The sequence below is a fragment of the Pinus tabuliformis genome, chromosome 2_1 (assembly GCF_031772625.1).
Source record: "Pinus tabuliformis cultivar Carrire ecotype Pingquan chromosome 2_1, CPIR1, whole genome shotgun sequence".
Taxonomy (NCBI): domain Eukaryota; kingdom Viridiplantae; phylum Streptophyta; class Pinopsida; order Pinales; family Pinaceae; genus Pinus; species Pinus tabuliformis.
The window spans coordinates 545,831,670-545,844,326 of NC_142299.1; the positions used below are offsets into that span (position 1 = coordinate 545,831,670).

General features: G+C 33.0%; 1 protein-coding gene across 1 annotated transcript; it reads right to left on the minus strand.

The window, feature by feature from the left end:
* Positions 1-357: 357 nt before the first annotated feature.
* On the minus strand, positions 358-1,012 carry LOC149201482 (uncharacterized). Its single transcript, XM_089399745.1, has 2 exons — positions 710-1,012; positions 358-592 (listed from the first exon to the last, which is right to left on the minus strand). The coding sequence occupies exons 1-2, from the start codon at positions 866-868 to the stop codon at positions 431-433; spliced, it is 321 nt and encodes a 106-aa protein (XP_089255871.1). The 5' UTR covers positions 869-1,012; the 3' UTR covers positions 358-430.
* Positions 1,013-12,657: the final 11,645 nt, after the last annotated feature.

Sequence of the window (12,657 nt, forward strand, 5' to 3'; positions counted from 1 at the left end):
ACAATCCATTTTTAATTATAAATGCATTTAGATAAAAAAAAAACCATTTTTCCCAAGTCGAAAGATATTAAGAAGTATCTTTCATTCCCAATGGTATAATTAGGTTGACTAGTATGTTAAATCAGTCTTTTTAAGGTATGACAATTTGTCTTTTAAGGTATGACAATTTTGGAGGTATGGAATTGATTGATTTCGGAATTTTGGAGGTATGGAATTAGAATAGAGGTGTTGGTGGACTGAGAATCACCATACAAATATTAATAACAATAACAGCATCACAATACTATTAAGTATTTACGTTAAAATGCTTATTAGGATCATAAAGAGATACAATGAACGAATGAAGCTGAAGCCAGTGTCAACATGACGGATGACTTTTTCAGCGAAAGAATGAAAACTGTTTTAAAGCATAGGTACGGGGCGCAGGTGGCTAGAAATGATGATCTTTCACTTCCTTTTTGGCTGCCTTCTTTTTGTGATGCTCGTGGAAGGCATAGCCCCCAGCTCCCACTGCAGCTGTTGCTGCAATCTCCTCCTCAATCTTGTGCCTGTGCGCGTTCTCTGGATCCTTCTTTGCTTTATGTTTCTCGTACTGCATACCCAATGAGAGAATTAGTAATCCTATAATTGTATAGGTAAACTCTATAAACCTGATTTAGTTTATCAACTTACTAAAAATTACAGAATAAGAGAGATATATATATAGTACCAGTGCGAACGTTCCAGCAGCGACTGCTCCCAGTTCACCTAAATGCTCCATTCGCTTATGGTGCTTCTCCTCCTTCATCGCTTTCTCGTACGGCGTCGCCTCCGAGTTGGCGTTCTGGTTCTTGTGATGGTGGAAGTGATGGTGTTTATTCTCAGACATGCTTTCCGAAATTGATTTCAATTACAACGGTTTGAAAGGAAATTCGAAAACCACTTATATACCCTTACAATAATCAAATCTGTAGATCCCAATGCAATGTAAGGAAATGCAGACAATGACTTTTACCCGCTGACAATACTCAAATTCCTGAGCACATTAGATTACATGAATGAATGGTAGGGAATTAGTCCGGTATATATATAGCCAGAGTTGAATATTAAACACGCTATACCGTGTGGAAACAGCGTTCACGCGTGCGCGGTTTCCAAATGGCCGTCTCTCCTTATCCAATAGAGAAGACTGACGAGGAAGGTGTGTTTGATCGGAGGTGCGCTAATTTGACATCGTTAACCGAATGGACAACGCGTTCGTGCAGTTTCCAGAGTGGCTGCGGCGACCACATAGCCTGTGCTTATCAGAAAGTGAATGATGACGAGGAAGGTACGTTTAATTGGATGGAGTAATGTGACATTGTGAAGTAACGAATATTAATAATTAATAAATTTAAATCACGCTTATAACAGGTCTACGCGGGGCGTCACATTGATTTTATTAACGTCATGCATAACCGCGAGTTAACTGAATCAGAATCAGAATAACTGGTCCATGGTACACAGAATAAAGCTTTTTAGGTAAACATGGTTTAACATAGATCGATAAAGTGCAACATAGTGATTAAACCCATGGGAAAGTAAACACATGTTATTTAGCAGCGTAATCATGCTTTAGAAATGCGCATGGACAAATAAAGTATGCACATTCCAATATACAAGTAGTTTATTACCTCTTGAAAAGGTGTTTAGGAAATTTATGTTACACGTTTTAATTAAAAAAATTCGTTTATTTAGATTTTAAGTTTCTGTGGTAGTTTTTTGCAGTGGTATGATCCGGATTATCCACAGTTTCATGTTCATTCCGTCTACGTTTCAAACCCCAAAGGGGGTCCATCATCACGACTAAATCAGAAAGAATATGAATGAAAACTTATTGAGAGAAGAGCTATAATGACCTAGGTATAAATAAACCTAGAACCCTAATTTTTAAGAAGCATAATTTTTTTCTCATTTATTTTTATTTATTTATATTATTATTATTTCCAAATTAATTATTTACGTAGAACCTAAATTATTTTAATTGATATATCTGATTCATGAATAAGTTTAATTTTTCATTTCCTTCCAACTGTTTTTATTTTTAACAAATTTAATTTTATTAATTTTATTTGATTAATTAATTAATTAATATAATTCTTACTTATTTTTTTATTTTCATTTAATAATTAATTTGAATTTAATTGATTAATTAATTTAATTTATTGTTATTTACCATTCTAATTAATTAGTTAATTAATTACTTTAATTTAATTAGATTAATTTATAATCTTAATTATTTATTAATCCAATGTTAATCCTTGGTTATTATTAATTCTTTTAATTAATTGACTAATTTTATTTAATTCTTATTTTAATTAGAATAGAATAACTAAATTAATTAATTTTGATTTAATTGATCTATTTAGATTAATTAAATAATTGATTTATAATTCTTCCTATTATTTTTATTCGATTAGTTAATTAAATTAAATTATTGATTAATTAATCTTATTGATTAATTAATTTTTATTTAGTTAATTAATTAAATTAAATTTATTGATTAATTAATCTTATTGATTAATTAATTTTATTTTTATTTAATTAATTAATTAAATTAAATTTATTGATTAATTAATTTTATGATTAATTAATTTTATTTAATTTAATTATAACCATAATTCTTTTTAATTAATTTTTGATATTTACCATTTTAACCTATTAAGCCTTCATTGCCTAATTAAATTAATTAATTATTAATTAATTTAATTAATTAATTAAGTGATTAATTAATTAATTAATTAATTAATTAATTAATTAATTAATTAATTTTATTTTATTTTATTTTTCTTATTATTATTATTAATTATTTGAGAAATTTTATTTAATTCTTATTTAGAATTAATTACAATTTTTATTAAATTAATATAATTAATTAAATAATAAAATTTTAATTTAATTAATTAATTTTGATTTAATTAATCTAATTAAATTCTAATTAAATTTATCTAATTAAATTTTATTTTTATTAAGAGACCCTGATACTATGCTTCCAAAGCCCTGGAGGGGTTTATTTGTTTGATCAGGGGAAGCCAGTTTCCACTAATTTCACTCCCATTGTCCCTGTTGAGGTTTTGAGGAAATTTCATAATTTCGATGGCCTCTCTGATTTTTCTTTTGTGATAATTATCCTCTCTTGCAATCACTTTAGCGTCCTCCACACACACATGATGTTTGGTTTTGGACGAGTGTTCCACAAGCGCCGATGTACGGGATCTCTCATTCTTTATATCAGCCACGTGCTCCTTTAGTCTTATTTTCAGAGATCGACCTGTTTCCCCAATATAACTCTTACCACAAGAGCAGTCAATCTTATACACACCCTTGAGTTGTTGAGGATCGATGTTATCCTTTACTGACCTCATCATCTGCCTTATAGTTCCACATGTTGTAAATTGAGTGTTTATGTTCTTCTTCCTTAAAATTTTTGCAATCTTATCTGTAATCCCCTGGATGAATGGAAGGTAGACCTTCCCAGAATCTTCTTTCTTGTCTTCAGGAGGATGCTTGGAGAGGGCCTTATCCTGAGCTCTTCTTATAGCCTTCTTGATACTCCATTCTTTGTATCCAAGGTTTTTGAAGACAGAGGTTAAGTGCTCAATCTCTTCTTTTAGGTGATCCGGGTCAGAAATCCTGAAAGCCCTAACAGCTAGAGTGTTTAAGACGCCAGATTTTTGGGAAGGATGATGGTAAGAGTCAGCGTGAAGATAGCTATCAGTATGAGTTTTCTTTCTGTAGACCTGGTGTCCCAAAGTACCATCCTCTTTTCTACTAATCTGTAATCCCCTGGTTTCCACTTTGTTGCAATGTGGGAAATGTCACATCTCCAATTTTTCCAAGTATACTTACCCTTTTTTGAAAACCATTGAGAAGCTCCAACTCACTGATTATATCTTCCATTCTTTCACAGTGAGGATCCCTTACAATGCTTCCACCATGTTTTTCTAAGAAAGATACAAGAGAGGCTAAATCAAAGCAAACTATCAAACTTGGAAACCAACCTCAGATCACAAAATTTCTTCGGAACATGAGCAACAAAGAAAATGCGAGATGTAACACTGGAGGAGGTAAGTATGCTCTCTCAATGTCTAAATGAAAATTACATCGTTGAATATTAGGGGACTTGGAGACCTCATCAAACCAAAGGTAGTAAAAGAAGTAAAATAATTAGTGAATTTGAGGAAACCGCATGTCTTATTTCTCCAAGAAATAAAACTAGTTGAAGTAGAGACCATGGCCTTGTCACAAGCTATGACTCAGAGTGCAAGTTGTCTACAGTTAGCCGAGCTATTTTCAAAAGTAGTTGATTTTCTGAAAAATGGTATTCCAGCGCGGGTTCCTGCCAATTTACACCAAAAAGAATTTCTTGATTTCATGGAGAAAGAGGATAAATGAACATATGAATCAAAACATGTACAAGCATTATAGACTATTTGTATAAGCTCATTCACAGAGGAAGTTGTTCGGAAGGAATATGACAATAATTTGGAGGTGAAGGGATTTGAAATCTACCTCAGTGAAGCTCTAGTGCACAAAAAATGGTATGGATGTAAGTTGGCAGCATTGATGGATTATTATGGGTTGCGGAGATTATCAATGGAAACATCATAACTTTGTCAATATTCCATGGTAATAGGAAGCATAGAGATCTAAAGGAAACAATCATGTATGCAGTAAGGTCTCTCAGAACACTGCAGGGGGTGGTTTGAAAATGGCTATCATGATTACGAGAACACTGCAACCAGCTTTGCTGACAAGCAAAGTGCCAGGGCATCAACTGGGTATCATGTAACATGTCACCCAGATTATTGGGGCCGTGAAAATTTGAAAGGATCTGGTACTACCGATCCCCATTTTATAAGTTTTCCATGGGTGATATATGACAAACTACTTAGCATCAAACGCAAGAGGCTTACTCTTGTTATTAACATGGAATAAGAGGTTACAGTTAATAAATTGTCATTTAATCATGTGGGCAAGTTGATTATATTGTTTCAAGAAACCTCAAAGGGATGGAGCCCTTGGAAGTCATCTCTATTCAGCTCGAGAATCATAAAACCGTGCCTGTAAAATGCATTGTTTCACCGTCAGATGTGAAGTGGGTGGTCTCCAGGACAACTAATACGGTTACTTGTGTTTATGTTTCAGGGTTTAAATTATGTTTCACTATATTACTGACAGAGATGGTGAATTATTTTTATTTTTCTAGGTGACGAGCAAACTATAGATGGTTGGTTACATTGGCAAAAGGGGCCATGCTCTGCCATGATTCCTCTACCTAGAGTATAAATTTAATTAATCTTTGAATATAATCAACAGTGATTTGTATATTTCCAAGCAGAGTTTGATAGGATATGAGTGTAAATGGTAAATCCATTTTTGTCAAATAGCTTAAGGTGAAAAGAGGCATATTTGCAAACGTGTAAGGTGAAAAGAGGACAATGACCATTCAATTGGATGCTTATATCCGAGTGCAATGATACAAAATCCAAATATATTCTCCAACTGTATGCCTCTTAATTAGGGTTAATGCTCAAGGCAGTATGGCCTAGAAAACCGAGAGTGATTTTGATGCTTTGAATATCATACCCAAGGCTAGTATAGGGTATTCTCAAACCTACTAAACACCTCCACTATTCAAAACAATTCGGCTTACATAACTTACTGCAACACTATAGTTATTCATGCATTGATGTTGAATTGAAGCTGAATTGGTCCTTCTATTCCTGACTTAGCAGTACACTACTTGGACCGTTCAAAAGTGATTTTTTGAAGTATGACTATTAGAAGTTTAACCATATTACTGAACTTACACAAAGAAACCTTACTGCTTAGCCTTAATATTTTCCAACTGCATAAAAAATAAAATCCTAAATTTCCATACTTTGATAATAATAATTTACATATCTTTGTCAAACTGTATGTAGCTTTTACACTAATGATCAAAAGACCTTTTGTTCCAACCCACACACTGGGTAGTGATAGCTGGGGATGAAATATGATCCCAGTGGGAGCCTAAGAGAGCCTGTAAAGAGCAAGGAAAATCATAAATTTGTGTTCCTAGAATACCTTACTTGATATAATATCGAAACATGATTGCAGGATTTCTGCATAGTGAGAATTATCAGCATGCTACACTGTCTTTTGGTACAAATTTGGTAAAATTTCATCAAGTATATGTAAGCATGATGTCATTAGGAATATTACAAACTGCAATTTCGGTATTGATGCATGATCTGTAGAGGTAAGACTACTCTAAAACTGAAAACCCACTTCCCTGACCAAGAAGTAGCTCAACCAAGACACAACCCATGGACCAGATATCAATAGCAAAAGTATGCTCAGTGGCTCCAAATATAAGCTCAGGAGCTCTATAATAACTGAAGAAAATGTATGATATATTTGGTTCACCTTTTACCTTATAAGAAGAGCATCAGCATATACATATATACATACATACAGAGAAATGAAGTTCTACATTAAATAGACTCATGAATCAAACCTTAAATCCCAAGTCCATTGAACAAAATCTAGTATTCTAAACATTACACATTTCATAAAACATTAAATGCTGCCATCAAATCATTTAAACCAATTCAGGAATCTACTAGTTACACTTCACCAACAACTCACCAGAGCATTTGGCACTTCCAAAATCACATAACTTTGGTTGATGATTGTGAGGATTGACCTGTTCAAAATATCATTTCAGAAATATTTGACAAGCTCATTGGGGTACAAAAACCATGCTACTCATGAACAATAGAGTACGTTAATTGTATAGCAAACAGACCCTCTTTCCAACCACAAATTTGACAAGAATCCAGCAAGAATTTCACGCACAGTGAAGATTCTCTGTGTTGGAATGATTCCATTGGTTTGTTTTGCCCAATTTTAAATTAAACCAGATCATCCAAAACAGTCAGAGTTCCAGATCAATCAACACTCTGACTGAATTTTACATAAGACTTCGGCAAGGGAGGGAAGTTTGCTACACGTTTAGGCAGCTCCTATAAACAACCATTTATCACTAAAGTCTAATTAACCCAAACCAGCTTTAAATGAATCACCAGCTCTAGGTTGATCCAACCCTTCCATACCCCTTTGATATCCCATTTTTATATGTCCTTTAATTTGAGAAAAACCATTTTTTTCATCCACTGAGCAAGGATTTTGAATTCTTCACTTCCACTCAATAGGATATTTGGAAATATTTGTTATCTCAAAATATATAAGCAAGACCTATTTCCCCGTTTCCAACTAAGGTGATCAATAATAAGAGGGGTTGCTTCCTTTCACAGATTTCAAATAGTAAAACCTGGACCTGCCCAATAAGTTGATTCTACCCTGATGAGAGAATTCTTATTGAATATTCCGGCAGAAAGCCAAATTTCCACCACACACTGAAATCTGAAATAAGTATCCAAATGATTGTAGCTCTAGGAGCAATATTCATAAATATAGGGTCTTAGACTGCCAATACCCCATTAACCGTTGGGAGACAAATTACATTCCAGTTTACTAAATGGAATTTTCTTTCACTATTCCTCCCTCCATGCCATAGAAACTTGTGAATTAACAAGCTCAACTGATTGAGCACAACTTTTGGGTCAAGAAGGTCAGATTATAGGTAGATAGGAAGTGACGATAGAACATATTTAACTATCACAACACATTCTAATGAAGAGAGCCATTGAGCACCCCAGGCTTGAAATTTCTTCGAAAATTTATTTAAGCTATCGATTCAACTCTCCATATTAGAGGCACCGATCAAAAGGGGAATTCCTAAATATCTAAATAATTTCCATTCCATTCTAAAGGGAATCCAAGAACCATCAAAATTTCATTAATATTTTGAAGTGGACAGTTCCATCCTATCATTAGGCTCTTTGTTTTATCCATGAAGCCCCCCAATAGGTCTAGATATTGATCCAACACTGGTTTGAATCGCTGAGCAATAATTTTGGAGGCTACCCCTAACAACAATGTATCGTCAGCAAACTGGGAATGATACACATATTTATTGCTATTTTCTATACTTAGTCCTCATATTCTCCCTTCCCTTCCCTTCTTCCCATCTCTGGGTTCCTTATTAAGTTTTCTGCCACTAATATATTAAGGTTTCTAAAGGAGCTATCCACGGGCTTCCAATACAATCTCTAGTCCAATTTATGAACTCATTACAGAAACCCAACTTTTCCATCACCGAGGAGTGATGGGTTCTATTGAAGGTGTTTTCCATGTCAAGTTTGATAATCATACCCAGCTAACCCCATTTCTTTCTTGAATGAATTACCTCCTGAACAAGAATGATGTTGTCTATGATTTATCGATGCTTCATGAAACCAACTTGGTTTTTTGATATGATTGTAGGGAAAATCTTTTTGAGCATAATAGCTAATTTTTTTGTTAGAAACTTCTAGGCCAAATTACACATTGAGATTGTCCAGAATCGAGAGAATGAGGACAACTATGTCTCCTTCAGAATTAGAGCTAAAAAGGATGAGTTGGTATTGCCCCCAAACCTTCATTTAAATATGGAGGAGTTAAGCATTCACATTAAAAATTATAAAGAAGTCATCCAGTCGCAGATCTTTAACCATGTTTAGGGACTATATGGTTTCAATTGCGTCATCTTCCTTAATTGGCTTAACAAGATGAGAATTTTCCTGATACAAAACAATGGAGGTGAGACATGAGATGAAGTATTTCTACATTTCCGAGCCATTTACTTTGTCCCTAGAATGTGGATTCTTGAAGAAGAAAAAGTCCTCTCTTAATTTCCTAGAAAAAACATATTTTAAGGTGACCTCGAGAAGAAATTTTCTTTACTCGATTCCTAGTTTCTCTTTATTTAGTATGCTTGTGAAAAAAGGATGTATTTATATCACATGAGGCTTCGAGACATGAGATGCCAGTATTCTTCCTCCTTTCCTGTTGATTTTAAATATTTGGTTACTAGGTTTTTTTCTTCTTCTAACTTCTTGTGAGTGATGGTCTGGACTCCATCAAGCCTTGATGATCTTCAATCTTTTGAATTAGTTCTTTTATCTCTTGCTGCAGGGGCATATAATTGATTTTGTCCCAGGTTCTAAGAGCATAATTCACCTCCTTCATATTTTATTCCCAAACATAGCTAAGAGACCTGCGAACTGGCATAGCCCAAGCATGAGTTATCAGGCCAGCCTCTCTTTCCTTTTGGAGCCCCCCTGGATTAAACCAGAAAGGAATCAGATCTAAATCTTATGGAGAGTCTAAATCCAACCTGATGGGTTTGTGATCAGAATCCCCTTGAGCCAGAATACTAGAAATACATTATATGCCATTTACCAACCAATTACTACGGATGAGAAAGCGGTCTAACTTTTTTGCAATGTGGGAAATGTCACATCTCCAATTTTTCCAAGTATACTTACCCTTTTTTGAAAAGCATTGAGAAGCTCAAACTCACTGACGATATCTTCCATTCTTTCACAGTGAGGATCCCTTACAATGCTTCCACCATTTTTTTCTAAGAAAGATACAAGAGAGGCTAAATCAAAGCAAACTATCAAACTTGGAAACCAACCTCAGATCACAAAATTTCTTCGAAACGTGAGCAACAAAGAAAATGCGAGATGTAAGGTGGAGGAGGTAAGTATGCTCTCTGAAAGTCTAAATGAAAATTACATCGTTGAATATTAGGAGACTTGGAGACCTCATCAAACCAAAGGTAGTAAAGGAAGTAAAATAACTAGTGAATTTGAGGAAACTGCAGGTCTTATTTCTCCAAGAAATAAAACTAACTGAAGAAGAGACCATGGCCTTGTCACAAACAATTCGGAAAAATTGTTTGGGACCTTGGGTGTAGCGCAAAGATCTCAGCGAGATTTTGGTGACATTTGCAGCCTTTGGTAAAAATACCGATTAATGCTAATATATAATGTCAAATTATGTTTCTGGGTGGCTTTCAAAGTAGAAGATAAGTAGTCAAAAGAATCATTGTCCCTTATAAATGTCTCTATGTTCCAGTATTGTAGAGTGAAAAATAAGATTTTTGGTACTCTTTAACACTTATAAAGGAGGGTCACTAGCACATAGATAATGTGATAGGAAGTGATTTTAACACAATGATTTTCAATTTTGAAAAACATGGTGGAAGCATTGTAAGGGATCTTCACTGTGAAAGAATGGAAGATGTGATCAGTGATTGGGAGATTCTTAATGGTTTTCAAAAAATGGTAAGTATACTTGGAAAAATTGGAGAAGTGACATTTCCCACATTGCAGAAAAGTTAGACCGCTTTCTCATCCATAGTAATTGGTTGGTAAAGCAGTAGATTAGTATGTTAGACATATTTTCATTTAGTATCATTATGATTATGTTTCATGATGACTCAAGATGGAAAATTAGTTTTGTTTCTATGAATTATCGTTTTCCATTATCTAATAGATACAGAGCATTGCAGTGTGCATTTAATATTACGATCCTAGTGAATCATGTCACCAATTTGTAGTGTGCGTTTAATATTTTGGATGTTATTCCAAAAAAGAAATGAACATTGCCTAGTTGTTTAAATGACTAATCACAATTCTTCAATTCCATTTTTTTTACTAGTTTTTATCTTCAATGATTGTTTATATATCATGATGCTTCTCGAATTTATGCCTTACGACATTTCCTTTGCAACATTTGGTGCAATTTCTAGTAATAATTCTAATGTTACTCTTAACATTAATAAAACTTTATTATAATAAAACCAACGTAGATCCATCTTAAGTAGGGATCTGACAAGAGCTTCGAGGGATCAAATTTGTTCAGGTGCAAACTCAGTTTAGAGTGCAAAAAATAATGTGTAATTTTTCAATGTTTAAATTTTATTTTTGAATGCTATAGAGATTACACCACTTAAACTTGTGATTCCAAAAAAATCTTTGTTAGATTTTGACAAACAAACATATACCCAAAAAAGTGTTAAACTTTAAAACGCATAGACCAATTCAAATGTTTTAACCAAAAAAAACTTATCTTTTTCAATAAGTTTATGTGATATTTTATTATTTTTTAAAAATTACAATATATAAAATATTTTAAACATAAAAAATGTGAATTGAGTGATTTTATTAGGGCACATTAAAATTCTTTTTTTGGTTATTAATAAATTTTTAATTTTATTAAAGATGTTTTATTCTTAAAGCACATTGGATATTTTGTTTATCACAACATTCAAATAATTTCTTTTAACATTTTCTCTATATATAGAGATATATAAAATTGATGTCAATAAAATATAGTTAATGTAGATCTTCAAATAGTCTTTTTTAAATCACATGTTAAAATATTTTAAAAAGTGTAAGGTTTAAGCATCTTACTCACACAATTTTTTTAATTCTAATTAGTTCACATGAAATTATATTCGTTGATATGGACAACTAATTAAACAAGCATAACATATAATTTTTCCCTTTTATTATAGATAACATCAATTTTCTATTTAGAGAATATTTTATTTTCATTTTAAAAGGAACACACGTCGACATAGTTAAACATCGCCTTCACACTCGTTGTAGAATGAGCCTCTCGGCTCAACAAGTGAGTTATTAAGTTTCTACTATTTTATATAATATTATTAATGTTGTTAATATTGTTAAATTTTTTAATAATATATTTGATTTATTAATGTAACATGATAAATTTATTAATATTATTAATGGTATTATTAAAAGTGTTTTTATTAATATTATATTTTTAACAATACTGTTATTTTTCTTTCTAGGCAAATAAAAAAAGTACATTCTTTTACCAAAAATATTTTACACTTTGTACATTGTGAGAAGAACTAATAAAGGTATTAGTTTTTTGAGATGAGGAGAAGCTCCAAACTGATTAATCTTCCATTGAAAAGAGTAGGGATGGATCAATCTCCTGTGAGAGGGAAAGATACAAGTTGGTCCTTCAGTATGAGCAAATATATGATCACAAATCATGGACCATACAAAAAGTAGATGCGAGATGTAACACTGGAGGAGGTAAGTATGCTCTCTCAATGTCTAAATGAAAATTACATCGTTGAATATTAGGGGACTTGGAGACCTCATCAAACCAAAGGTAGTAAAAGAAGTAAAATAATTAGTGAATTTGAGGAAACCGCATGTCTTATTTCTCCAAGAAATAAAACTAGTTGAAGTAGAGACCATGGCCTTGTCACAAGCTATGACTCAGAGTGCAAGTTGTCTACAGTTAGCCGAGCTATTTTCAAAAGTAGTTGATTTTCTGAAAAATGGTATTCCAGCGCGGGTTCCTGCCAATTTACACAAAAAAGAATTTCTTGATTTCATGGAGAAAGAGGATAAATGAACATATGAATCAAAACATGTACAAGCATTATAGACTATTTGTATAAGCTCATTCACAGAGGAAGTTGTTCGGAAGGAATATGACAATAATTTGGAGGTGAAGGGATTTGAAATCTACCTCAGTGAAGCTCTAGTGCACAAAAAATTGTATGGATGTAAGTTGGCAGCATTGATGGATTATTATGGGTTGCGGAGATTATCAATGGAAACATCATAACTTTGTCAATATTCCATGGTAATAGGAAGCATAGAGATCTAAAGGAAACAATCATGTATGCAGTAAGGTCTCTCAGAACACTGCAGG